Below are 27840 nucleotides of genomic sequence, written 5' to 3'. Positions count from 1 at the left end.
GAGCAACGCCTTTAGATCGCTGTTTCATAACTTCTGTTTCCGGCGTGCTTGAAGGCTCATACGGAGCTTGATAAATCGTCCCCCAAGTCCATATTTTATCCTTCTTCAAAGAATTGCATGATTTTCATTGCTTTCATTCTTGTAGCTCTGAAAATGTTTCCCTTTAGTAGGTTTCACATGCAACACCAGCCCATAAGCTTGTTACAGGCTAATGAGGAACAGAGCATAATTAGTTATTATAATTCATCCTAAGTAATTATGACTAATTATAATCATAATTAGAACAAAAATATTAGTAGGGGGTTTGGACAATTTGTGAAAATGGTGCAAAGGGAAGAATTTCGCCTAGATGTCCCATATATCCTTATTTTTTCCAAGATGGCACTGAAATATGATTATTCATTAGTGAAAGTTTCTCCTTTAGTTTTGTTTCAATGGAAGACAGATATTCATGGTTAGGTTTGGCATTCTTTCAAGCCCTAAAAAAACAACTTTTTTCTTTTTTTTAAACATCTCAATGTTCTTTTTTCATCTTAAAGGGATATGAAATACAATTTTTTTTTTCATGATTCATATAGAGCATGCGATTTTAAAGAGACAGTCTAGACCCAATACTTGTTCTTTATCACTTATTGTTACATACCAGACAAGCATCTTGCAACAGTTTACACATCTAGAAGCTTGTAAAAAAGGCATGAAACTTTGAAAAAATCATTGTTTGTTAGCAGATGAAAATGGCCGCCAAGCTCCACTCACAGCTTTCTTCTTGTCCAGTTAGCTGTATGCCAATTTAGCAGTGCATGTTTAATATTTTTCAGTTATCTATTTCAAATTGAACATGCACAAACAGCATGTGCAAGTAAGAAAACCTATTCACGAGTCGATCGTGATTGGAGAAACTTAACATACCAAAATATACACACACTAGGTAGGCGGAGCTTGGCGGCCATTTTTGGCTTCAACAAACAATGAATATTTAAATGTTTCATGTACTTCTTACAAGCTTATAGATGTGGGACCAGTTGCAGGATGCTTCACTGGTATGTAACAATAAGTAATCAAAATTATGTATAAGGTATAGACTGTCCCTTTAAGCAACTTTCTAATTTACCCCTATTATCAATGTTCCTTTGTTCTCTTGGTATCTTTTGTTGAAAAGCAGGGACGTATGCCTTGAAACCTGCCCATTTCTGGAGCACTATATGGTAGCAGTTTTGCTAGACTGTTATCCATTTGCAAGAGCACTAGATGGCAGCACTATTTCCTGCTCCAGATGTCTACTTAGGTATCTCTTCAACACAGAATATCATGGGAATGAAGCAAATTTGATAATAGATTTTTTTTTTCAAATGGTATATACTGTCTGAATCACTAAAGAAACAAATGTGGGTTTCATATCCCTTTAATTTAGTTCTTAAAGTGTTGGAACATTATTGTTATGAATCAATGCATAAAAGTTTCAGTTTTCAGAATATTCATGTGGTTCAGTCAATCTGCATCTGACTTTGTTAGATTTTTTTAAATTTGAAGATTTTGTCCTCTATTCTGATTGCAAGCTAGAACTTATTATACTAGGTTTATGGTTTCATCTTAAACTAAGTATTATAAAGCTTTTATTAAAGGGACACTAAACCCAAATTTTTTCTTTTATGATTCAGAGGGGCCTATTTAAAAAAGGTCTGTCGGACAGACCTCGCTGAATGCGGAGAGCAATATGCTCTCCGTATTAAGCATTGCACCAGCCGCCCCCTGCAGATTCACGGCCAATCGGCCGCCAGCAGGGGGGTGTCAATCAACCCGATCGTACTTGATCTGGTTGAATTGCGGTGATGTCTGTCCGCCTGCTCAGAGCAGGCAGACAGGTTATGGGGCAGCGGTCTTTAGACCCTCAAGCTCCATCCGGAACTTGATCAATGGGCCCCACAGCGTGCAATTTTAAGCAACTTTCTAATTTACTCCTATTATCAATTTTTCTTTGTTCTCTTGCTATCTTTATTTAAAAAGCAGGAATGTAATCTTGCATAGGAGCCGGTCCATTTTTGGTTGAGAACCTGGGTTATGCTTGCTTATTGGTGGGTAAATGTAAGCCTCCAATAAGCAAGCGCTATCCAGGATGCTGAACCTAAAATGGGCTGGATGTTAAGATTTACATTCCAGCTTTTAAAATAACAATAGCAAGAGAACAAAGAAAATTTGATAATTGGGGTAAATTAGAAAGTTGCTTAAAATGTCATACTCTATCTGAATCATGAAATAGCAGCTTTTAAAATAACAATAGCAAGAGAACAAAGAAAATTTGATAATTGGGGTAAATTAGAAAGTTGCTTAAAATGTCATACTCTATCTGAATCATGAAAGAAAACAGTTTGGGTTCAGTGTTCCTTTAAAGAACTGTGCATGTCATCCTTCCATATGAATTCCTTTGGTCATACATCACTTGTACAAATATATGAGAATAAAAGTAAAGCAGATTTATACTTACAATAAATCAGTTTCTTCAAACTCAGTGATTTCATATGAACACCTGCTCAGCTTTACATCCGTGTGTGCGTCTTATGGCTGGTCTGTTTTTCACAGGGATGTTCAGTTGTGGAGAACCCTTATACCTTCTCTATCTCAGAACAGTTCCTATCTTAGCTATAGATGAGCTGAATCCAGCAATACGGCATGGGGTATACAAAGGGGAAAAAGACACACAAAAATAATTCTTAGAGTTTTTACATAAAACATTTAAAAAAGCATGAGACTATGGGGCCAATTTATCAAAGGTCTTGCGGACCTGATCCGACAGTGCGGATCAGGTCTGCCAGACCTTGCTGAATGCGGAGAGCAATACGCTCTCTGTATTCAGCATTGCACCAGCAGCTCACAAGAGCTGCTGGTGCAACGCCGCCCCCTGCTGACTCACGGCCAATCTGCCGCCAGCAGGGAGGTGTCAATCAACCCGATCGTATTCGATCAGGTTGAATTCCGGCGATTCCTGTCCGTCTGCTCAGAGCAGGCAGACAGGGTTATGGAGCAGAGGTCTTTAGCCCGCTGCTTCATAACTGCTGTTTCTGGTGAGTCTGAAGACTCGCCAGAAACACGGGCCCACAAGCTCCGTTCAGAGCTTGATAAATGGGCCCCTATATATTCATCTGTAATTAATTTAACATCACTTTGAATATAATGAATTTATTGTCAGTATAAGTCTGCTTTTCTGCACAGTTTTATCAGTATGTCACAGGATTCACATGTGGTACACATGCTATCAACATGTCATATAAAAAATCATTACAGCTACTTCCGTGACATGTCTTTCTGTTATTATACATCTGTTGTTTTTGATTTTCTGTTTAGTATAAATGATTACCGATTCGCATTATGTAATGTAACCAGTAATACATTATTACTGGAAAGTTCTCTACATACAGTATGTACATTGTTTTGTATCTCTATAAATGTACCAAAACTGGCTAATAAATAATTAAAAAAGTCATTGCAGCTATTCAAATAATCACGTTACCAGAAAGGTGTAAGGTAGGGGGAGCACACATCACATTTTTAATAGGAATATCCCCATTTTTTAGCATCTTGTTCCATTGTCCCCTGAACGTTTTGAAGAGACGGCAAATGTACCATTATTTTACAGGGTCTCTTTATTTATTTTTTATTGTTTTCTTTAAGCCGAACACTTGTGCTACAATTTTTATTTTTTCATTTATGCCCAACACTACATAAATGATTTCCCAGTGCTTGTACTACGTCCGCTACTGTATATTGCAGCTAGCTCCACAGCCGGGAACTACAGATCCCTACATTCTGCTGTGGGGTAGCGCACTTAGTGTGTATAAAAGAAGGAGGCGTATTGCTTGCCGTATTCAGCGAGGTCTGGCGGACCTGATCCGCAGTGTCGGATCAGGTCCGCCAGATCTTGATAAATTTGCCCGATTGTATGTAGCACAGATTGTGAGCAGCACATATTGTGAGGGGAAGACAGAGAAACACTAAGGGGTTGATTTATCAAGCTACAGCAGACAGGGGCATACATATGCGCACCCTGTCTGCTGCAGCTTGCCTCAGAATTCAGCATTGCACAAGAATGCTATTTTGCACTCTTGTGCAACACCGCCCCCTGCCCAGACACAGTCAATCTCGCGTAGGCAGGTGCTGTCAATCTCCCTGGTCATGCGAGACTGGGGAGATTGAAATTCTCAACCTAAGAGGTTGAGTAGAGTCATAAATACGGACTGCAGGTTCTCTTGTGAGAACCTGCAGTCGAAGAAAGGAGAAGGTAGACGAAGCCTTTGATAAATCGACCCCTAATTACTCCTGTCTTATCAAGAGGCGTTATGCAAAGTGACAGGCAGCAGGCTATCTATATACCGCCTGGCAATGGAGACACAGAAGTTAATTAAAGTTAACTGTTTGGTATTCTTCTGGACATCCGGAGGAGCAGCTAAGCACAAGTCACGGAGCGCTTTTCTCTGTTACTCCCGCACCAGCTCCTAAGGCAAGGGAAATTGTGCCTGGAGCCCTGAGACTAGGGAGACAGTGCGGTACCCTAATAGAAAAGAGGGGTAAAATCGCTGCTCCTTCTCTCCAATAAAAGTCTATCGCGGAGGAGGCGTAACAATATTCAACATATGTTAAGACCTCTGGCAGCACTCAGGTGAACCACCGTACAACTCTCCCTCCCACCGATGTTGCGAGAGGGAGACAGAGACGGCTCATGGGACTAGAAGCACCAGAGGATACCTGGCAGAAGGAAAGGCAGCACCCGGAGGACAAAGGCAGCCCTCCCCCCCCCCCCCCTCCGAGGAGTGATAACGTTCTTACCTCGCTGGTGAGCGGAGAAGAAGAGCAGAGACGCCGTGTTCAGTTAGTGGGGGGTTAAGGGAAAAGTGGCTTGCCGGGTGACGGAGGCGGTATCTACTGGTCAGAAGGCAGCGTATCCTCAATAAGGCAGCTTGACGAACAGCTGTGTAAATCTCCCTCCCACCGGTCCCTCGAGAGGGAGACAGAGGTCGGGTAGGCGACTAAGGCAACAGGAGAGAAGTAAGCCGACAAGGCCTGACCCGGCTACAAGAAACCCTCCTCAGAGAGGGGTAAGACGTCTTCAGCAAGCGGAAGAGCTAGGCAGAGACCGTGATGGAATACGCAAAAATCTCCTAACAGCAAGTATTCTATAAAGAGTGACTTTATCGGGGGGGTTTTCCAGGGTGCTGTTGAATGCTGTTGTGCTTGCTTGCATAACTTATAACGCTTGCCTGCTATGGTCCTCTGGGATTTAACTGCATGAAATTCTTGCTGCAAATGCTAAGTCACTGTGACTGAACTTAATAAACAATATAAACCTGACACAAAAGGAGCCTTGCCCTTAAAAGAGACCTGCTGCTGGTATATAATTTTCTGGGAACAAAGAGGAGGGTGACAGGAAGGAGAAAAGGAAGGAAAAATTAATTTCTAAATTAGGCTTGGGTAAAGTGGGGGAAGGCTAAAGGATAAAGAGAATAAGAAGAGGTAAAGATATTCTCAGATCCTGCATGTACCTCCCAACTAATGGCTATTACTAACATCTAACAACTGGCTAATAGCTTCTATCTATTTATCCTGTATTAAAAAACCTTGGGTCATTTGTGGAGAGGCCCTTAAAGGGTTAAAGATTTAGAGGAACTCCTTCAGATTTAATAACAAGTTAAGCACATAGGAGAATTGACTTTTTTACTGGAGAGACTGATTTATTGCTTAGAGGGACGTAAAACCAAATAATAAGACTAGAGACCCTGGCTTTGCTTCTCAGGAAATGGAGTAACTCTGCTCAAGATGTTATATGAATGTGAATCCAATAGAGGCTCATTAACCTTAGCTTGCAATTGTTACTAACCCCTACTTGTGTTTTCTGATTTGTGAAGCTTAAGAATGCACTGGAGCTCCTTTATATAGCAAATGCTGATTGTAGATGGTGTGATCTCTTTTGTATTTGCTGTTTGTATGTAGTATTTTTGATAAGGTGAAGTGGAATGGGGCTGCACATACATGCAAAGAAGGAGTCTGACTGGAGTGATTTTTTCAGCCAAACTTGAGGGGATGGTCAATATATGTGTTAACATTGCAGATATAAGGTGTTAATACATTAATAATTGGTGTTCTTTTCTGAACACTGTTGTAATAGTTTCATGACATACTAATATTTTACTTCAAAAGATTAGGAGACTGCATCTATACTATACAATTTGACATTTTTTACTCTTATAGGAAAAGGTTAATGGAAACTATGGGTGTAGTAAGCACTTAATATGTGAGGGTTGAAAGTTTTTGACAAATTACGCTTTATATTTACTGAAAGGAAGACCAGAGCAAGATTTCAATATAAAAGATATGGATAGCTCTATCCTACCATAGCTGGCTGACACTTTATGAACACTAAATAAATTTAAAGAATTTAATTAATTCTCTCGTAACTACTCACCTAATTTACTTTTTCTCTTTTTCACTGTTCTGTTTTTTTTTCTATCACTTCTCCTTCACTAAAAGCACCTTCTTCCTCTAACTTTTTTTTTTTTTCTCTCACTCCTGCAACCCACATTATATGGATAAATATATTAAATCATCTATCCACACTAAAATCACCTCCCCAGCCATGGCCGGGAAATCGAGAGATAAAAAAAATAAACAGGTTATAGAGACGATGGCCGAATTACACTCAAGTACCACTAGCCAGCCCAGAGGCATTGAACAAATTGATATGCAGACCTTAGTTGAGAGTATTGTGAATGCATTGTCTCCTAAATTTTTAAGGCCTCAGGTCTGAAATTAAACAGTATTTAATAATATTAACAAATGAAGTAAGACAATTTTCTAATAGACTTCAAGAGGTTGAACAGAGAGTCTTAGATATAGAAGATATCAGTGAGGGTATGAGATCTAGAATTGAAACTAATAACACCTTGATTTCTAAATTACAGTATAAAATTGAAGATCTAGAGAATCGCTCTAGAAGGAACAATGTTAAGATAGTAGGCCTTCCTGAAAAGAAAGGAAATGAGAATTTGGCAGAGTTTATCTCTACAACCCTGACCAAACTTGTGGGTATTCCCCTCACCTATCCTAGCATAATAGTTGAGCGGGCCCATAGGCTAGGCAGTCAGCCAGTTAACAGCTATAAGGAAGTAAGACCAAGACCAAGACCAGTACTCGCTAGACTACTTAATTACCAAGATAAAGTGACATTAATGCAGTATTACCGGAAAGCACAACCAATCTTTATAGGGGAAGCCAGACTATTTCTCTTTTAGGATTTCTCCTATGAGACCTCATTAAGGAGAAAGGAGATGTCACCCTTATGTATGAAGCTGATCAATCAGGGGGTGCAGGCTACTATGCTGTATCCAGCCAAACTAAAAGTCACACATAGGAACAAAGTGTATTTTTTCGATAGTCACAAGGTTGCTGAAATTTTTTTGATAGAAAATAAAGTACTATAAGGACCCTTGTAGGTAGTTTTATGCTTTGATTCTTTTAAAAAAAAAAAAATCTTGAGATGGCGTCTCTTCAAAGTGCAAGAGAGAAGGGCGAATACCCCTCACATTGATTAATTGTAGATAGGTGGGATAGTAATAGAGATTCAGATACAGGGCGCAGGCTGAGTGGGATGGAGGGGGGGAGTTTTTTTTTATTATTATTATTATTTATTTATTTTTCTTCTAGGAAGTTTTAAATATTTAACAAAAAATCATGGTTGACCGTGCAAATTTTATGAATATAATTTCATGGAACATTGGGGGCATTCCCCCGTAAAACGGAAACCAGTGTTATCACAACTTAAGAAAATGAATTGTTCTATAGTATTTTTACAGGAAACCCACCTGAACTTAAAAGAGGTCGCTAAATTGAAAACCTCTTGGGTTTGAGAGGTAGTGGCCTCACCAGGAGAACATAGGAGGAAGGGTGTAGCTATACTAATAGGGAAAAAGATAAAGGCTCAAATATTACAAATTTATATGGACTCAGATGGTCGATACCTCCTGCTAAAAATTAAAAATAGGTAATTCCATCTATACATTTTGCAATGTATATGCACCAAATATCCTGTCTTCAAGTTTCTGGGATAATCTTCAATTGAAGATAATACAATGTGCGGAGGGATATGTGATCATGGGAGGCGATTTTAATATGGCTCCTCAATATCCGCTAGATAGAAATAGGAAAAAGACACAATTAGTTAAATCTAAAAGAGATGCACTTGAGACTAAATTGTTTAGGAAGATTGTTTTAAATTTGGCACTTAGAGATATATGGCGTATTAAGAATCCAGATGTTTGGGAATTTACATGCCTTTCTAAGGCACATAAGTCCCTCTCAAGGATTGATTTATTTTTGGTAAATGATAAAATTGAGAGATTAAAAATTAGGGTTAATATATATCCTATCTCTTTATCAGATCATGCTCCGATCTCCCTTTCGATTCCTGCTTCGAACTCCACTCATGCACCTCCGCGCTTTTGGTTTCCAAAATACTTGACAAATGATATAAAGTTTAAAGAATTCCTTAGGAAAAAGTTTGAAGAATTTATACACTTTAATCACGATTGTATAAGTAAACCGCTAGTATTTTGGGAGACGGCAAAGGCGGTTTTAAGAGGCGAAATTACTTCCTATAAAATATCATTAAGGAAAAAAACTAAAAAAAGAGAACAGGAAGTTTTAAAGTTTCTCTCTAATGCATATAATCGATATCTCTTAGATAGATCCCCAGAGAATTCGGAAAATTACACTAGAGCAAAAAAGGCGAGAGACACTTTACTAATTTATAAATCAATACAAGATGAGATTAGGTTACAAGCCAAATTTTACAAATATGGGAATAAATCTGGTAAATTATTAGCAGCACTAGTCAAGAACGATAGGAGAACTACAGTCATAGAGAGTATACAGGACGAAGGTGCAGTGGTTACAACGCCAGAAGAAATACTCCAAGTGTTTACAAAGTATTATAATAACTTATATGCATTTCAAAACTCTAACAAGCAGCATATAAAATAATTTTGGGATAAGATTAGGAATCCAGTTATTTCCTCTGAAGTCTGCTCTAATATGAATGCCCCGATCTCTGATATTGAAATTGATAAAGCTATTAAAAAATTTGTAAGAAATAAAGCACCTGGACCAGATGCAGTTCCCAATGAACTGTATAAAATTGTAGGTCAAAACATTACACCTTACCTTAAGAATTTATATAACTATTTCTACAAAGAAAATAAACCAATTCCTTCTAGTTTCACTGCATCACTCACAATGTTGATCTTGAAGCCGGCTAAGGATCCAACTAAAAAAGAATCATACCGCCCTATAGCATTATTAAACTCCGACTATAAACTGCTTACTTTTATACTTGCCAATCGGTTACAAAGGGTTTTACCCACTATAATACATGAAGACCAAGCAGGCTTCATGTATAAAAGAAATTCTGCGGCTAAGATTAGGGAAATGTTTTTGGTGATAGACTATTATAACTGTTTAAAGGGATTTTCTACACAAAACAAGAGTAATCTAGTTGACCCTGCGCTTATCTCAATCGACGCAGAAAAAGCGTTTGACTCAATACATTATGATCATTTAGTGTTTTCCTTGATCAAGTTTGGGTTTAAAGATAACTTCGTTAGTTTTATATGCAATTTATACAAATCACCTATTACAAAAATAATAGTAAATAACAATCTTTCACCTGATATTTGTCTTAGAAGAGGCACACATCAAGGCTGCCCGCTATTTCCGTTTTTATTCAATATATCAATTGAACCGTTAGCAATTATGATACATCAACACATAGAGGACATTAGAATAGGAGCAAAAGAAATGAAAATTACTCTATATGCAGACGACATTCTTCTTTATGTATCCAATATTAAAAGAAATATCCCAAAAGTATTGTCAATTATTGAGTTATATGGGACCTTTTCTGGATATAGGGTTAACGTTTCGAAATCGGAGATTTTCTGGATTATAGAAAAAGGGGACGATAGGTTCGAGTCCCCTTTTAGACTTGCACCTAAATCTTTTAAATATCTTGGAATTGTTATATTCCAACAACCTAAGACTTGACCTTAATATCTCTCCAATAATTGATAAAGTTAAAGAATGTATGAGGAATTGGCAAAATTTCCATTATTAATTTCAGGACGATTAGCTTTATTTAAAATGATACTTCTGCCAAAGATGTTATATGCTCTCCAAAATACTCCGGTTTTGATGAAAAGAAAGGACTTAAGAGATTTAAATACCTCAATTCGAAGGTTTATATGGCAGAGTAAGAAATCTAGAATTTCACTTAAAAAACTCTGTATAGCTAAAAGGTGTGGAGGCCTGGCACTCCCTGACATTCGTATATATAATTTGGTGTTCTTGGCCAGGATAGTGTTGGACTGGATAACGACTGCAGGCTATGTAACTATTTCCCACATAAAGAGATCTATAGAATTGGTCTCTTAAAGCACATTATCTTCAACTTGGATTGAATCCCATGTGAAACTGTTATACAGAACCTATTACACTCCAGAAAAAGGGTTTAAATGGGGTAATTTAGCATTTAAAGTGTGTCCAAAATATTCCCTTCCCAAGGGCTAACTTGATACATATGATATGGGAATGTCCCAAAATGTATCAGCTCTGGCAGAAAGTTGCTTTTTGGGCCTCTAAATCTTTGAAGCTACCTATTGGGAACTTTAATATAATACAAATAGTTTGTCTCTGGGATGAGTCACAAAATCCTCAACACAAGAAGTTAATTAATGCAATTATCCTTGCAGTTAGACACTTGATATTTACGAAATGGAAGGTATCAGATACTCCTAATCTAGCAGAATTTAAAAACTATTTGAAAAAACAATATATACTTGAACAACATAATGTAGATATGAATATTGAGCGAGATATCCTTATGTTTTTCAAAAAATGGGCATTGTTTATAAAGAGTTTTCCTGTGAATGAGAGAGAATATCTTATTTTCCCTTTTTTGAAACACAGAGATAGTCCTACTAGGGATCTGGTAGGTAGGGAGAAGTGGGCAAGAAGGGAGATTGTTATACTTCAGGTATCTTATTTTTTTTATTTATTTTTTTCTTCTCTCCCCCCCACCCTCCCACCCACTCCAGAGAAAAAGAGAGCGAGGTATAGGCACAAAGGTTTTAAGCCTATAGGTAATAATGAAGTAATATGATTTAAATAACTAATGGCACTACAAGTAAACGTCTTAGGTAAATTTAAATATGACACATTAGTATTGCTGTACAGATGCCTGTGTTTTTGATATTACTCTCTACAAATATGGTAATAAGTGACATATTGTTTAAGGATGGTTTGAAATGGAATGTAGAGAAACAATGTAACTTTTTTTTTGTTGGCATCTATGGTGTGTAAATATAATATGTATAAAATCAATAAAAAATATTTAGAAAAAAAAAAGAGTTAACTGTTTAATGTGATTGTAACTGTTAAAGAAACATTAGGAAAATACTTTCAATATATAAAATAGAAGGGGTATACATACATGGATTCTTTTGGTTTGCTTGTGTTGCATGTTGTAAATAAAGTGTCACTTTTTTTTTTGCCAAATCTGTTCACCCTAGTGTAAGAATGTCTAACCCCAAGTGGATACTCATGTAGCGGGGCTACTTAGAGAAGTAGGCATATTATCAATCATATCTCTGTCCCTTTGTAGTTAAAGGGATACTGAACCCACATTTTTTCTTTCATGATTCAGAAAGAACATGCAATTTTAAGGAACTTTCTAATTTTTCCTATTATCAAATTGTCTTCGCTCTCTTGGTATATTTATTTGAAAAAGCAGTAATGTAAGCTCACAAGCTTATATCTTTGGTCCAGCACCTGGGTAGCGCTTGCTGATTGGTATCTAAATGAAGCCACCAATCAGCAAGCGCTAACCAGGGTGCTGAAAAATGTGGGTTTAGTATCCCTTTAAGTCTATGCATAAAATACCTTTTGAACCATCATGTGATATTTATGAGGTAAATATCACACAATTTGAATGTTATTCTTAATAGTTTTAATTTACTTAACTTTCAGATTCCAAATGGAGCACAGACCCCCGCTACCAACAGGTATCTGCCTCCCGCATTCCATTCTAATACTAACAAATATCCTCCACTTGACATATTCCTATCCTTCTAACTATATTGTCTCTCACAGGAGATCCCAGACACTCATCTTGCGCGTTCTTTATGATTTTGAAGCCAGAAACAGTCGTGAGCTGTCAGTGAAGAAAGGTGACAATGTGGAGGTAAGTTTAATGGCACAAGAGATGAAGCCAATAAGGTATCATTATGGGCCCAGAGAGAAAACAACTTTTCAAAATGAGTAATCATTTAAAATACATAGCACTATGGGGCCGATTTATCAAAGTGTCAATCGGCCCCAATGCATCTGTTTCTGCGCGAGCCTTCAGGCTCGCCGGGAATGGGAATTAAGAAGCAGCAGTCTTAAAAAGACCGCTGCTCCTTAACTCATACGCCTCCACTGAGGTGGCGGACATCAATCCACCTGATCTTGTACGATCGAGTTGATTGACACCCCCTGCTAGTGGCCGATTGGCCGCAAATCTGCAGGGGGCGGCATTGCACAAGCAGTTCACCAGAACTGCTTGTGCAATGTTAAATGCCGACAGTGTATGCTGTCGGTATTCAGTGATGTCTGGCGGATATGATTCGCTACAGCAGAACATGTCAGCCAGACATTGATAAACCGGCCCCTAAGTGTCTTCCCTGTGCATAATGTTTGTTTTGTACAGATAATTATGATGGATTAATCTGAATATTCTGATGTTATATTCAAGGACTGATCTCCTTTTCTTTTTTTTTTGCTTTTAAATGCTGTAAAATATAAAAAAAAACTTATCTGAAACATCTTAAAGATTGAGCAACAGCTATGACAAGCTTAGTTCTGAGATGAGTGTGATTTTGTTTGTTCTACTCTTCAAAAGCTTTAACCCCTTAAGAACAGCCAACATACCATATACATCAGCTGTCGTTTTCACGCTCAGGGGTAGAGCACCTCTTGTGCAATTTTCGAATACCTCCTAGAGTGAGGCTTGCAGTAATGTTGCCAAGACTCACACTATTGCAGGGCTGAAAAACGCTCAAGGAGCAGCAATGCACTACTGGGCACCAGATGAACATTGGGTGAGCCAATGAAAAGAGTATATATGTGCAGCCACCATTCAGCAGCTAGCTCCCACTAGTGAGCTGCTGCTCCTGAGCCTTCATAGGTATGGTTTTCAATAAAGGATACTAAGAGAACAAAGTAAATTAGATAATAAAAGCAAACTGAAAAGCTGTTTAAAATCCCATGCGCTTTATGAATCATGAAAGAAAAAAGTGCGTTTCCTGTCTCTTTAACTGTGCCACAACAAACAGGCATTAATCCTACATTATCCACTTCTATTTTCACTAATTAACGTACAGGATCTTAATCTCTTTATTCAGCTTCAGACTGACAGTGAATTGCTGATCGAGAGCTGACTTTAAAGTGACGTAAAACCCCAATTTTATCTTTCATGATTCAGATAAAGAGAACAATTTGAAGCAACTTTCCAATTTACTTCCATTATCAATTTTTTCTTCAGTCTCTTGGTAGAAAAGCAGGGATGTAAGCTCAGGAGCGTGCACGTGTCTGGAACACTATATTGCAGCAGTTTTGCAAGAATGTTATCTATTTGCAAGAGCCCTAGTTGGCAGCACTACTTCCTGCCATGCAGTGCTTCAGATATGTGTATACTACCTTCGTATGTATCTCTTCAACAAAGAATACCATAAGCAAAAAAAATAATGATCAAAGAAGTAAATTGGAAACGTTTTTTAACCCTTTGAGTGCTAATGACGGCTCTGAGCCGTCACAGAGTTTCTCACTCTGGTGCTAATGACGGCTCAGAGCCGTCATGAGCACTCTACCACCTTGAGGGAGATCTGGGGGCTATTAACCGCTCCTTCCCCGGTGATCGTGCCTGTAGAGTGACAGACTTCACGTGATGCGCGGTGACGTCAGGGGCTTCACGTGATGCGCGGTGACGTCACGCACAATGAAGTGATGACGTCACTGCGCAACTTTATTTATACTTAACAATGTTAAGTATAGGAGGAAGGGGCATGCTGCTTAGAAGCCTGTATCTCAGGCATCTAAGCAGCTACAGACCCCCAAGACCCACTGTTGGAAAGGTAATCACCTAAATTTTCCAACAGTGTAAGTCTCGGGGGTCTGTACAAAAAAAAAGGTTAAAAAAAAACTTTTCAAAAATTTTAAAAATAAAAAAACCTTAGAAAATATTAGCACCCAGGTGGGATAGTTCTTAGCACTCAAAGGGTTAAATTGTATGTTCTGTCTGAATCAAGAAAGGACTTGAAACCCCACATTTTTCTAAGTGTTTAATCCCTTTAAAGGGGTTAAACACATACAGCTCTGTAAAAAAAAAAATAAGAGACCACTGCAAAATTATCACTTTCTCTGGTTTTACTATTTGTGTTTTGAGTAAAATTAACATTTTTGTTTTATGCTATAAACTACTAACAACATTTCTCCTAAATTTTAAATAAAATATTGCCATTTATTTGCAGAAAATGACAACTGGTGAAAATAACAAAGATACAGTGTTATCAGACCTCAAATAATACAATGAAAACAAGTTCATAATCATTTTTAAACAATACAATAATAATGTTTTTACTTAGGAAGAGTTCAGAAATCAATATTTGGTAAAATAACCCAGATTTTCAATCACAGTGGTCATGCATCTTGGCATGCTCTTTACTGTTCTTTCACATTGCTTTGGTTGACTTTATTCCACTTCTGACGCAAAAATTCAAGCAGCTCTTTTTTGATGGCATGTGACCGTCCATCTTGATCACATTCCAGAGATTTTCATTTGGTTCAGGGCTGGAGATGGGTCAGGCCATGACAGGGTCTTTTTCCGGTGGTTCTACATTCGCACCTTCATTGACCTGTCTGTGTGGCATGGAGCATTGTTGTGCTGGAAAAAACAATCCTCATAATTGGGGAACATTGTCAGAGCAGAACAAAGCAAGTTTTCTTCCAGGATAACCTTGTACATGGCTTGATTCATACTTCCTTTACAAACATAAATCTGCCCGATTGCAGCCTCGATAAAGCACCCCCAGATCATCACTAATCCTCCACCAAATTTCACAGTGGGTGCGAGACACTATGGCTTTTAGGCCTCTTCAGGTCTCTGCAAAGATAACCAGGTGTTGGGGAAGCTAAAATTTGGACGCATCAGAGAAGATGACCTTATTCCAGTCCTCTACGGTCCAATCCTAATGGTATTTTGAAAACCTCAGCCTGGTTCTTCTTTGCTTCTCTTTGAAGAAGGGCTTTTTTCTAGCTTTGCACAACTTCAGCCCTGCCCCTAGGAGCCTATTTTGAACTGTCTTAGCCTTGTACTTCACCCCAGCTGCCATTGGTCATTCTTTTTGTAGGTCACTTTATGTCATCCTATAATTGTAGAGTGACATTTTAATGAGTTGGTGGTCATTCTGGGCAGTGGAGAGTCGTTTTCACCCTTTGACAGTCTGTAGCTTTATTGTCTTAAATTTCTGCTACTTGACCTTGTTCTTATGAACTGCCGTCTTTGAAATTTTAAGGATGGAAGCAAGCTGAAGCTCACTGTATCCCTCTGCTCAGAATTGAACCATTATTTTACTCACTCAAAACTTTTCTTTTCAACTCTTTTGGCATGGTCAAAAGCTATTTATTTTATTCCAGCCACCTTTGAGGTATTACTAGCACTGTTTTTATAAAATACTCTTTCATGTTAGAGCATTTTCTTATTGCTTATTTATGTCACTAAAATAAACTAATATCCTTTGTTGGTACTATGAAAAAAAGAAATCATAGTATAATATTTATATAAAAAAAAAACTAGTTGTTCATTGCAGCAGCATGTTTACTTAAAGGGACATTATTTGTGGGCATAACTAAAATGGAATTGTTACTGTTCATCATTCTATTGTTTTCCCTCCCGCAGCTATCTTCAAAGCCATTCTACACCTTCATTACCTTTGGCTGGTGAAGCGTCATATTGCTGCTGTCTTTGTACTTAGCTTTTCTGTGACAGAAATGGAAAAATTCACAGATCAGTGATGTTGCTGGCATTTTCACAGCAGTATCTGCTGTCAGAACACCTGAAACCCCCCTGCCCGGAATATGCCCACAGAACTCTCATAAATATGGCTACTACTAGAATGGTATTTCAGATGTTGCTGCCTACTAAGTGCTCCACTGGTTCTGTCCCACCCTGTAACAACTGCAGCTTCAGGTCTTGGCCATCTGGTCATGCAGTGACAATTAGGGCAGGCGGCGGGTACACATAAAAAAAAATAAGATCACTCAGTAGACACAGTTAATTTTATCATTATTGTGGGTGGAACTAACTATAGAGGCTCCAAAAAGTACCCCCCCCCCCAATCTGCTGCCCTAGGCATGGGCCTTGTTGGCCTAGGCAGTAATACACCCCTGCCAGAACACCAGGAGTGGAAATTAAAGTGACATGAAACCCAAAAATGTTTCTTCATTCTTTCCTTTTGCTTCATTCTGTTGTTATCCTTTGTTGAAGGAGCAGCAGCAGCAATGCACTACTGGGAGCTAGCTAAACACATCAGGTAATCCAATGACAAGAGGCATATATGTGCAGTCACTAATCAACACTGCTTTCAGCAGTGCATTGCTGCTCCTGAGCCTACCTAGGTATGCTTTTCAACAAAGGATACCAAGAGAAGGAGGCAAATTGGATAATATAAGTAAATTGGAAAGTTGTTTAAAATTCTAACCTCTATTTGAATCATGAAATACATTTTTTGGGTTTCATGAATCTTTAAACATGGATACATCCTGACCAAAGCATTGTACATTCAAACAGAAATGAATATGTATTGTCATGTAACTTACCTATAAATAACATATTACATAATACTTTTCTCAAATTACCATTATACTAAAATAAAGCCCTATACACCCAGCTTATTTAATGGACATATCAACTTACTCTACTTTATACCAGTATTTTGAGTCTCAGTGAAATGACCAGGAAATTATATCATTATTCATTTAAAAACAAACATTTGTATTTTTGTATAGGGATAAGGGGGTATCAATTACATTCTGACCTCATGCACACCTGTGCTTTAAACTCTTTCTATTCTATATAAAAGAACACTGTCACATGCTGTTTTTTTTTTTTTGGGGGGGGGGGTTAGCATGAAAAGGATTAACCCCTTCAGGACGGATCCATCCATCCAAGTTCCTATAGAAAAAAAAATGAAGCACATGATTGTCACTGAGATCTTGTGCTTCAAAAATGCTAGGCACATCCCCTAGTTGAATCAGCTGCCGTTTGTTTCCAGAATGGAGCAGGACACTGCAAAAGTTAGGACGTTCCATGCCATTCTAAAGGTGTTTAAGCCTAGCGCTTTTAGGACGGCATGGAGCTTCTTAATGGTGTCTAAAAGTAAGACAACAAGGCTAGATACTGTCAATAAGTTAGTATAAAGTACTTTGTTTTGAAGTTGTTATCAGTTAAAGGGACAGTCTACACCAGAATTGTTATTGTTTAAAAAGATAGATAACACCTTTTACAACATAGCATATTTGCATTATGATATGCAAGGTAGAATTTATAGGAAATGGGTAGAGGGCATTGCCAAGATCATGAATGTGATCTACAAAACATCTGGGCTTGTAGGCAAACATGCTAAAGGGATATCAAGGCAATGACAAAAGGAGGAGAAGAACTGAGGTAAGAAATGTTAGTGTATATTGTATGCATCCCTGATCAGTAAAATCCTTAAGGAGCATTTGAAACTTTGAAAACTAGGGGAGAGTCTTGTGGAGCGAGACAGAGAGTTCCATAAAACAGGGGCCATTCTGAAGAATTCCTGTAGATGGGAATGTGAGAAGGTAACAAGATGGAAGGAGAGACGGTGGTCATGAGCAAAGGGAATAGGAGGGGGAGTATCTGGAGACAAGTATCTGGAGACAATGTCTAAGAAATAGGGGAGAGTACTGTTATTCAAGGCCTGGAATTTCAGGATTTTGTGTTTAATTCTGGAGGCTACAGGAAGCCAATAAAGTGATTGGCACAGAGGTGCAGCAGATGAGGAGTGAAATTATGGAGATGTGCAGATCCACACAAGAATCCTTGGAGGACTGAATGTGATCTATTGGGTCATAGTTTCTATTCTGTAGGTTCAACTAATTTGAGCAACTTGCTGTTTCTGGTTTTATTTTGCTTTCTCATTGGTGACTTCTCTCCTTTAGGTACTTGACCAGAGCAGACAGTGGTGGATGGTAAAGAACTCAGAGGGAGATAGAGGTTTTATCCCAAGCAATATCCTGGAGAGTGTTGATGATGGACAGGTAAAGGGATATGACAACTTTAGAGAGTGTTCAGTTTTTCATTGATGACTATTATTGAGGACATCTCTATTAAAAGTAAAAAATATAAGCAAACACGGTTTTTAAAAAAAAGGATTTTGACTGTTGATCTACAATTCTATCACAATGAGTTAGACAAAGGGAGTACCTGAGGTTTTTATAATTTTAATAGTTTGTGTGATGAGAGCAGGATGTGATGTCACTAGCTTGTGGGCGGGGCTTAGGTCCGGTGTCTGTGTCGCAGTGAGTTTAATACAATCAACCTGTCTGGATGTGTATTGCTATGCTCTGTAATAAAATAGAGTTGTACCATCATTGCTGTGTCCTGCATATGTCCTGCATCTCATGACATGGTGTCAGAAGTTCTGGACTGCGCTTCTGTTTCTGATCGATTGCAATGTCAAAGTTTACCCCACCTGAGCCTTTTGACTTTTCTCAGCCTGCAGCTTGGCCCACATGGCGTCAGCGGTTTCAGCGCTTCAGGATTGCATCCAAACTGAACAAGGAGAGTGGTGAAGTACAAGTTAATTCTCTTTTATATTCTATGGGGAAAGATGTAGAGCCAGTGTTCAATGCTTTTACTTTCCAAGAAGGGGAAGAAGTTAACTTTGATATAGTTATGGATAAACTCAGTGCCCACTTTGTGCCCAAAAGAAATGTGATTCATGAGAGAGCTTGTTTTCACAAACGTAATCAGCGTGTGGGAGAATCTGTGGAGTCATTTGTGCGCAGCCTGTATGAATTAGCTGAATTCTGTGAGTTTGGTGTTGCTAAAGAAGAGCAAATCAGAGACAGAATAGTTATTGGAATTGCAGATGCTGAAGTCTCCCTGAAGCTGCAGTTAGAGCCTGATTTAACGTTAGACGGGGCTATTAGGATGGCCCGCCAGAGTGAACTGGTGAAAAAGCAAAGTGCTGATCTGAGGTCTGAGAGTATTGTGGATGAAGTGCAACAGTCTAGGAAAATTACTAGTGAAAGGCACAGTGTGAGCGGTAGATCTAAAGTACTGGAAAGGCCTAGAAGTGGATGGGCGCAACATGGCCGATGCACACGGTGCTACCGGGCTCATGATCAGAGTGCTATATGCCCGGCCAGAGATAAAAGATGCAGAAAATGTAACAGAATAGGCCATTTTGAAGTGGTGTGTAAAACTGAATACATTAAGGAGATGCAGGTGGACAGTGACCAGGAGGGTCAGGAAGTGTCTTTTGTGGGGTCTGTTGTGGAACGGACAAGCTCAGAGGAAGATTGGAAAGTTACCTTTACTGTAATGGGAGCCAAAGTTGATTTTAAGATTGACACAGGAGCAGATATCACTGTAATGTCTTTTGCTGAATTTATGAAACTGCCTCGACAGCCCCAGCTGGCGAAGGTTACTACAAATGTTCATAGTCCTGGTGGCCGCATTGATTGTGTGGGGAAATTTCTTGCCAGCTGTGAGTACAAACAAAGGAAGTTCACCATGTGGATGCATGTGATCCGAGGTCAGTGTGTTAACAGTTTATTGAGCAGAAAAGCAGCCTGTGACTTGGGCCTCGTGGCCAGAGTGAATGAGATCTCTGAAGATATGTTTGGCGAGTTGGGCCTACTGAGCTGCAAACCTGTCCGTATAGCACTTAAAAGTGACGCAGTCCCGTACAGTATTTCTACTCCTCGTAGAATTCCGTTCCCGCTCATGCCTCAAGTGGAGAAAGAGCTCATGCGCATGAAGTCTATGGGGGTTATTGAAGAGGTTGTTGAAGCAACTGATTGGTGTGCCCCCATTGTTCCAGTTGCAAAGAAAAACGGAAAGGTGCGCATCTGTGTGGACCTGAAAAGGTTGAATGAGGCAGTGAAGAGGGAGAGATTTGTGCTGCCGACATTGGAAGATATAGCCCCGAAGTTGGCTGGGGCGAAGTTCTTTTCCACATTAGACGCTTCTAGCGGCTTTTGGCAGATCCCCCTGGATCCAAAGTGCCGCAAACTGACTACCTTTATCACTCCGGTAGGTCGGTTCTGCTTCTGCAGACTTCCTTTTGGGATATCCTCCGCTCCTGAGATCTTTCAGAGGGAAATGAGTTCTCTCCTGAGTGGCCACGTGGGCACAGCAGTCGTCATGGACGACATTCTAGTGTATGGGTCTACAGTGGAGGAGCATGATCAGCGTTTGAGTTGTGTGCTGCAGGCTATCAAAGAGTCTGGGCTGAAGCTGAATAAAGAAAAATGTCATTTTAGGAAAACTGAATTATGCTACTTTGGGCATATCATCAACGGGGATGGCATCAAGCCGGACCCCGAGAAAATTCGGGCTATCGAACAGATGAAAAGCCCTTCTGATGTACATGAGCTGAGACAGATATTGGGCCTTGTAAATTACGTGGGCAAGTTTCTTCCAGATTTATCTACAGTTTTGCACCCTATCACAGAGTTGCTTAAGAAAGATGTTGCCTGGGTCTGGGGACCCTCACAAGAAAAAGCGTTCCTGCATGCTAAGTCCCTGCTGGGGTCTGCCCCAGTGCTGGGGTTCTACGACCCTTCAAAAAAGACTGTGGTTAGTGCTGATGCAAGCAGTTATGGGTTGGGGGCTGCACTCCTGCAGCTGAATGACAACAAACTACAGCCCATCGCCTACTGTTCCCGCACACTGACGGCTGCAGAGTCAAAATACGCTCAAATTGAGAAAGAGTGCCTGGCTGCAGTTTGGGCCTGTGAGCGCTTTCAGCGTTATCTAGTGGGTTTGGAGAAATTTAGTCTGGAAACTGACCACAAACCGCTAGTCCCTCTTATCAATTCTTATGACATCGACAAAACACCCTTGAGATGCCAGAGACTTTTAATGAGACTACTCAGGTTCAATGTTCAGGCAGTGCATGTGCCGGGGAAGCAGCTGGTTGTGGCAGATACACTGTCCAGGCTCCCGCTGGCTGCTGCTGAAGAATCCTCCACAGAGTCGGATGTAAAAGTGTATGTTGATTCAGTTCTGGCCTCTAAGTCCATTTCTTCAAGGAAACTGGAAGAGATAAAGAAAGAGACATATTTGGACACAGATCTGCAAGAAGTTATAAGGTACATAAGAGATGGCTGGCCCGAGAGCCGGGCAGCCTGGATGTCTTTAAATGCTTACCAGCCAGAGAGGTCGCAGCTCACGGAGCTAGAGGGGTTGGTGCTGTTCCAAGACCGTATTGTAATTCCTGTCAGCATGAGGAAGGAGATGTTGAACAGGATACACGATGGGCACTTAGGCATTACAAAGTGCAGAGAAAGAGCAGCTACAGCTGTGTGGTGGCCTGGGATCAGCTCCGACATTGCAAATCACGTGTCTAAATGTGCCTTTTGCCGGGAACGCCGGCCTACTCAGAGAAGGGAGCCCTTAATGTCTACTCCGCTGCCTGCGGGGCCGTGGCAGAAAATAGCTGCTGATTTGTGCGAATTGCACGGGAAAAAGTTTCTTGTTGTTATCGACTACTATTCCAGGTATTTGGAAATAGCACCCCTGAATGATATCACAAGTCAGGCCGTTATCATTCGCCTGAAGAGCCTGTTCGCCCGCTGGGGCATTCCAATGGAGCTGGTGAGTGATAATGGCATGCAGTTCGCTTCTACAGAGTTCAATGCTTTCAGCAGGGAATATGATTTTGTACATTCCACGTCAAGTCCACATTATCCGCAGGCCAACGGAATGGCTGAAAGGGCAGTTCAAACAACAAAATTCATTCTAAAGCAATCTGAACCGTACCTAGCCCTCTTGTCATACAGGGCGACGCCCATTCAAGCCACCGGGTTTAGCCCGGCACAGCTGATGCTAGGACGCCAGATTCGCACCACTTTACCCTCAGTGGGTGTCTTCAAGCCGCCTGGCCCTGTTCCTCGGGACGAAGTCCTTAGGAGGGATGAAGAGGCCAAAAAGGGTTATCGTTTCTTCTACGACAGGAGACATTCTGTCAGGCCTTTACAGGAACTGAAAGCGGGCCAAAGTGTCAGAATTAAACTGGATGATGAGAAGAAATGGAAGACGCCTGCTACGGTAGTGGGCCGCTCTCCAGAACCAAGGTCTTACACAGTCCTTACAGAGGGAGGGACGGTTACACGCCGTAACCGAAGACATCTTCAGCCTGTACCTGAGAGTCTGGAACCGGATACCTCAGTACCACCGCCGGTGGGATCCCCTGTTCTAAGAGAGGTGCCTTCCCCTCAGCAAGATCATAGCGGGGATATATCTTTGCCTCCAGCAGACTCTTGTTCACCATCTTCTGTATCAGAGGACAGTTCATGCAAAGTTACATCAAGCGGAAGAGTGGTGAAACTTCCGGCCCGATACAGGGACTGACTTTAGCTAGAACAGTGACCGGAAGTATGGGCAGAATAATCCCATGGTCACTGTGGACTAGGGTAGTCTACCCCGATGTCCAAGTCAGGATGTAATTTATTTGTTCATGTTTTCTAATCTATCTGTTTTTATAATGTTCAAAAACAAAATGTTGTTGTATACCCTGTTGGTGTACCTTGTTATTTAATATATGCGAATGTATGCTTTGCCTTTGAAAAAGGGGAAGATGTGATGAGAGCAGGATGTGATGTCACTAGCTTGTGGGCGGGGCTTAGGTCCGGTGTCTGTGTCGCAGTGAGTTTAATACAATCAACCTGTCTGGATGTGTATTGCTATGCTCTGTAATAAAATAGAGTTGTACCATCATTGCTGTGTCCTGCATATGTCCTGCATCTCATGACAGTTTGTTAGTTTTATTTATAAGGAAATATTCCAAACCACATATTAGTTAAACAGAGAGCGCATAGCGGAGCACATAAAGACAGCCTGTGTTTTACTATTTTACAGGCCCCTGTACGTGCATTGTCCCTGCAGCCTGGCTCAAGACCAGAAGAGGTGACAACCTGGCTACAACAGAAGGGATTCTCTAACATGTAAGTGATCCGCTCATGATTACATTCTGTAACTCCAGCATACAACCTCCCAAAGCAATTCTCCACCATACAAATACTCCTGCATATACCCCACTCATACAATTGCCTATGGATTATGACACTATTCATTTCTCCTTTTACCTGCACTTTCAGCACAGTGCGATGTCTTGGAGTTTTGAGAGGTGATCAGCTGCTGGATTTAAGTCTTAAAGACCTGAAGGAAGTGTGTCCTGAAGAAGGAGGGCGTGTATACAAACAACTACACCCGGTGCAGATAGGTGTAGCGGTAAGGATTCTAAAGTTTAGTAACTTGCAAGCACAGTCACAGCTATCGTTTGCGCTGTTCTAACCTGGCCGCCATGATAAAGTGTCTACTGTTACCATAAACCCATAATTGCCCAATTTAATAACCCTTTGGCTGTAAGACCTTCAGGTTATTGCTGCACAAAGCATTAAAGGGACAGTCAAGTCAAAATTAAACCTTCATGATTCAAATAGAGCACATAATCTTAAACACTTTCCAATTCACTTCCATTATCTAAATATGCACACTTTCCAAGGCACCAACTCCTGCTGAGAATGAGCCTGATTCGCATGATATACATATATGTTACGTAATTTGTGATTGGCTGATGGATGTCACATGATACCCTTTCTATTTTGTGTTTATGGTTTTGCATAAAGCTATGTATTTATTATTGTGATTTTGCAAATTTTAATTGGGCTTTAAATATTTTTGTGTAAATTTAAATTTAAGATTCTGCTCTGTGTAACATTTATTGTGTATCTTTTACAAAGTATTTTGCACTTTCTATTTTTCTCTGTGAGATAAGCCTGACAGTTTCAGAAAATTGTGAGCTCCCTGAGTATGTCTGGAGCTCTCTCACAACATGCATCTTCCCATAGCACCCCTGATCCTCCATCCGGAGGGAGCCTTTTACCATCAGACTTTACCACACAGTTAAAGACGGCGGTGTCTGAGGCCCTTAGTGCTCTACCTCGCCCTGCTAAACGCAAGCGAAATGTTAAACATAGCTCTATGGTCCAGGGGACATCCAGTGATTTACTTAAGTTGTCTGCCTTTCAAGTATCCCAGGATGGGTCTCACTCTGAGTCTTCAGAGGGTGAAATTTCTGGATCAGAGTCTGCTACCTCTAGGCCTCTGGCTGCGGAGGAGTGTTTTCTTCTAAAGGAGGTTTTGTTGACATTAGAGGTTCCAGAGGTCAAGTTGCCTGATGAACCTTTGATTCCTAAATTAGACAGAGTGTACGAGGACAGGGTAGTGCCGCTAACTTTTCCTCTACCTGTAAAAACTGTGAATATTATTAAAAACGAGTGGGATAGAATTGGATATTCCTTTTCACCTTTGTCTGCCTTTAAAAAATTATTCCTGATCCCGGACTCTCAGCTGGAGTTGTGGGGTTCCATCCCTAAGGTGGATGGTGCTATCTCCACATTAGCTAAGCGTACTACTATCCCTCTTGAGGATAGCTCGATGTTCAGAGAGCCGATGGATAAGAAAATGGAAAACCTTTCTCAGGAAAATGTTTCAGCATTCGGGATATTTATTTAAACCGGTAGTGGCTGTTGCATTGGTTGCTGGAGCTGTGGCCTACTGGTGCGACTTCTTAGCAGAATTGTTTGAGGTGGAGGGTCTTCTCGACATTATCTAAGACAGAAGTAAGGCTTTGCGAATTGCTAATTCTTTTATCTGTGATGCAAACAAGCAGATTATTCGCCTGAATGCTAAAATCTCTGGTTTCTCAGTGCAGACGCGTCAGGCGCTCTGGCCGAAGTCGTTGTCTGCGGACATGACTTCTAAGTCTAGACTACTTTCTCAGGCCTGGACTCCATTATCTCCATGGTTACAGGGGGCAAGGGTGCATTCCTACCGCAGGATAAAAAGAACAAATCTAAGAGACAGGGATCTAATTTTCGTTATTTTAGTTCTGAAAAGTCCCAACGTCAGCAGTCCTCCTCTAAGCCCGAGCAAACCAAGAGCACTTGAAAGCCGACTCAGTCCTGGAATAAATACAAGCAGAACAAGAAGCCCGCTGAGAACAAGTTGGTATGAAGGGGCGGCCCCCAATCCAGAGCTGGATCGTGTAGGGGGCAGACTGTTGCGGTTATTAGACACTTGGTCCAGGGACGTGCAGGATCTGTGGGTCCTGGAGGTCATAGCTCAGGGATACAAGATAGGTTTCAAAGCTCATCCACCAAGGGCAGATTTCTCTTCTCAAGCCTGTCTATAAAACTAGAAAAGAGGGAAGCCTTTCTGCGGTGCATGCGGGATCTGTCCTCCTTAGGGTTCATTGTCCCGGTTCCTATCGCAGAAAGAGGTTTGGGATACTACTCAAACCTGTTTGTGGTCCCAAAGAAAGAGGGAACTTTCCTTCCCAATTCTGGACCTAAAGTGCTTAAACAAGTTTCTAAATGTCCCCTCATTCAAGATGGAGACAATAAGGTACATTCTTCCTTTAGTTAAGGAAGGACAGTTCAAGACCACTTTAGATCTAAAGGATGCCTACCTTCAAGTTCCAATCCACAGGGACCACTTCCAGTTCCTAAGGTTTGCGTTCCTGGATCAGCACTTCCAGTTCATTGCACTTCCGTTTGTTCTAGCTATGGCCCCAAGAATCTTTACAAAGGTTCTAGGAGCTCTCCTGGCCGTCGTCAGAACCCAAGGTATAGCAGTAGCTCCCTACTTGGAAGACATTCTTGTTCAAGCACCATCCTTTCGACTAGAAAAGGACCATTCGGTATCTCTTCTGTCTCTTCTTTCGATCACATGGATGGAAGATAAACTTAGAGAAGAGTTCTCTCATTCCAAGCACCAGGGTAGAATTCCTGGGTACTATAATAGATTCAATATCCATGAGGATATTTCTAACCGACCAGAGATGGTGCAAGCTAGCTTTGGCATGTCTTGCCCTCCGGACCTCCTTAAGGCCATCTGTAGCTCAGTGTATGGAGGCAATTGGTCTCATGGTGTCCAGCATGGACATAATTCCTTTTCCAGGTTACGTCTCAGACTGCTACAGCTGTGGATGCTGAGGCAGTGGAACAGCTATCATTCAGATCTGTCTCACCAGATTTCCCTGGACAACCAGTCGAGAGAATTGCTCTCTTGGTGGCTCTGTCCAGATCATCTGTCCAGAGGGACATCCTTTCTCAGACCATCGTGGGAGATTGTGACATGAGCCTCTCAGGATGGGGAGCTGTTTGGGGTGCCAGGAAGGCACAGGGCCTGTGGTCTCAGGAGGAACGCTCCCTCCCAATCAACATTTTGGAACTTCGAGCAATCTACAATGCTCTGAAGGCTTGACCTCTTCTGGATTTGTCCCAGGATTATCAGATTCCAATCAGACAATATAACCTTGGTGGCTTACATCAACCATCAGGGGGGAACGAGAAGCTCCCTAGCAATGAGGGAAGTATCTCGGATTCTGGAGTGGGCAGAGGCCCACAGCTGTTTGCTGTCAGCGATCCACATTCCGGGTGTGGACAACTGGGAAGCAGATTTTCTCAGAAGACAATCCTTTCATCTGGGAGAATGGTCTCTCCATTTTAAAGTGTTTATGGAGATATGCTACAGGTGGGGGACGCCGGAGATAGCTCTCATGGCGTCTCCTCTCAATACCAAACTACCCAGATATGGGTCGAATTCCAGAGATCCTCAGGCGGAGCTAATAGATGCATTAGCGGTGCCTTGGAGGTTCAATCTAATCTCCCTTTTTCGCCATTACCACTCCTTCCTCGGGTAGTGGTAGAAGGACGTGGTTCGCGGACGTAATAAGGATGTCATCTCCTCCTCCATGGAAGTTACCTTGTCGCAGGGATCACCTGGATCAAGGTCCTTTTGTTCATCAAAATCTAGATTCTCTGAGGCTCACTGCGTGGAGATTGAACGCTTAGTCTTAGCCAAGAGAGTTTTTTCTGAGAGAGTTATTGATACTCTCTTCCAAGCTCGTAAGCCGGTTATTCATCACATCTATCATAAGGTGTGGAGAACCTACTTATTCTGGTGTGAAGAGCGTGGTTTTCCTTGGCATAGGGTTAAGGTTGCCAGGATTCTGTTATTTTTCCAGGATGGTCTGGAGAAGGGTCTTTCAGCCAGTTCCCTGAGGGGACAGATTTCGGCCTTGTCTGTTTTACTGCACAAGAGGCTCTCTGAGCTTCCAGATGTTCAGTCTTTTGTTAAGGCTCTGATTAGGATCAGACCTGTGTTCAGATGTTTGGCTCCCCCTTGGAGTCTGAATTTGGTTCTTAAAGTTTTGCAACAGGCTCCGTTTGAGCCTATGCATGAAATTGATATTAAGTTGTTGTCTTGGAAAGTTCTCTTACTACTGGCTATAGCTTTGGTGCGCAGAGTATCTGAGATTGCAGCCTTGCAATGTGAGCCTCCTTATCTGGTGTTCTATTCGGATAAGGCTGTCCTACATACTAAGTTAGGGTTTCTCCCTAAAGTTGTGTCAGACCGCAACATCAATCAAGAGATTGTGGTCC

The 27840-nt window shown here is 40.8% G+C and overlaps 1 protein-coding gene across 1 annotated transcript in view; it reads left to right on the top strand.

The window, feature by feature from the left end:
• Positions 1–27840, top strand: part of EPS8L3 (EPS8 like 3) — a 289801-nt gene that overhangs the window by 258122 nt on the left and 3839 nt on the right. The window contains exons 14-18 of the mRNA XM_053706779.1: positions 12064–12098; positions 12187–12277; positions 18319–18417; positions 23249–23334; positions 23488–23620. Of these exons, the coding sequence (XP_053562754.1) occupies positions 12064–12098; positions 12187–12277; positions 18319–18417; positions 23249–23334; positions 23488–23620 (444 nt within the window). The remainder of the gene's footprint in view (positions 1–12063; positions 12099–12186; positions 12278–18318; positions 18418–23248; positions 23335–23487; positions 23621–27840) is intronic.

Source organism: Bombina bombina, chromosome 3 (assembly GCF_027579735.1).
Source record: "Bombina bombina isolate aBomBom1 chromosome 3, aBomBom1.pri, whole genome shotgun sequence".
Taxonomy (NCBI): domain Eukaryota; kingdom Metazoa; phylum Chordata; class Amphibia; order Anura; family Bombinatoridae; genus Bombina; species Bombina bombina.
This window is presented reverse-complemented; position numbering and strand designations above follow the sequence as displayed.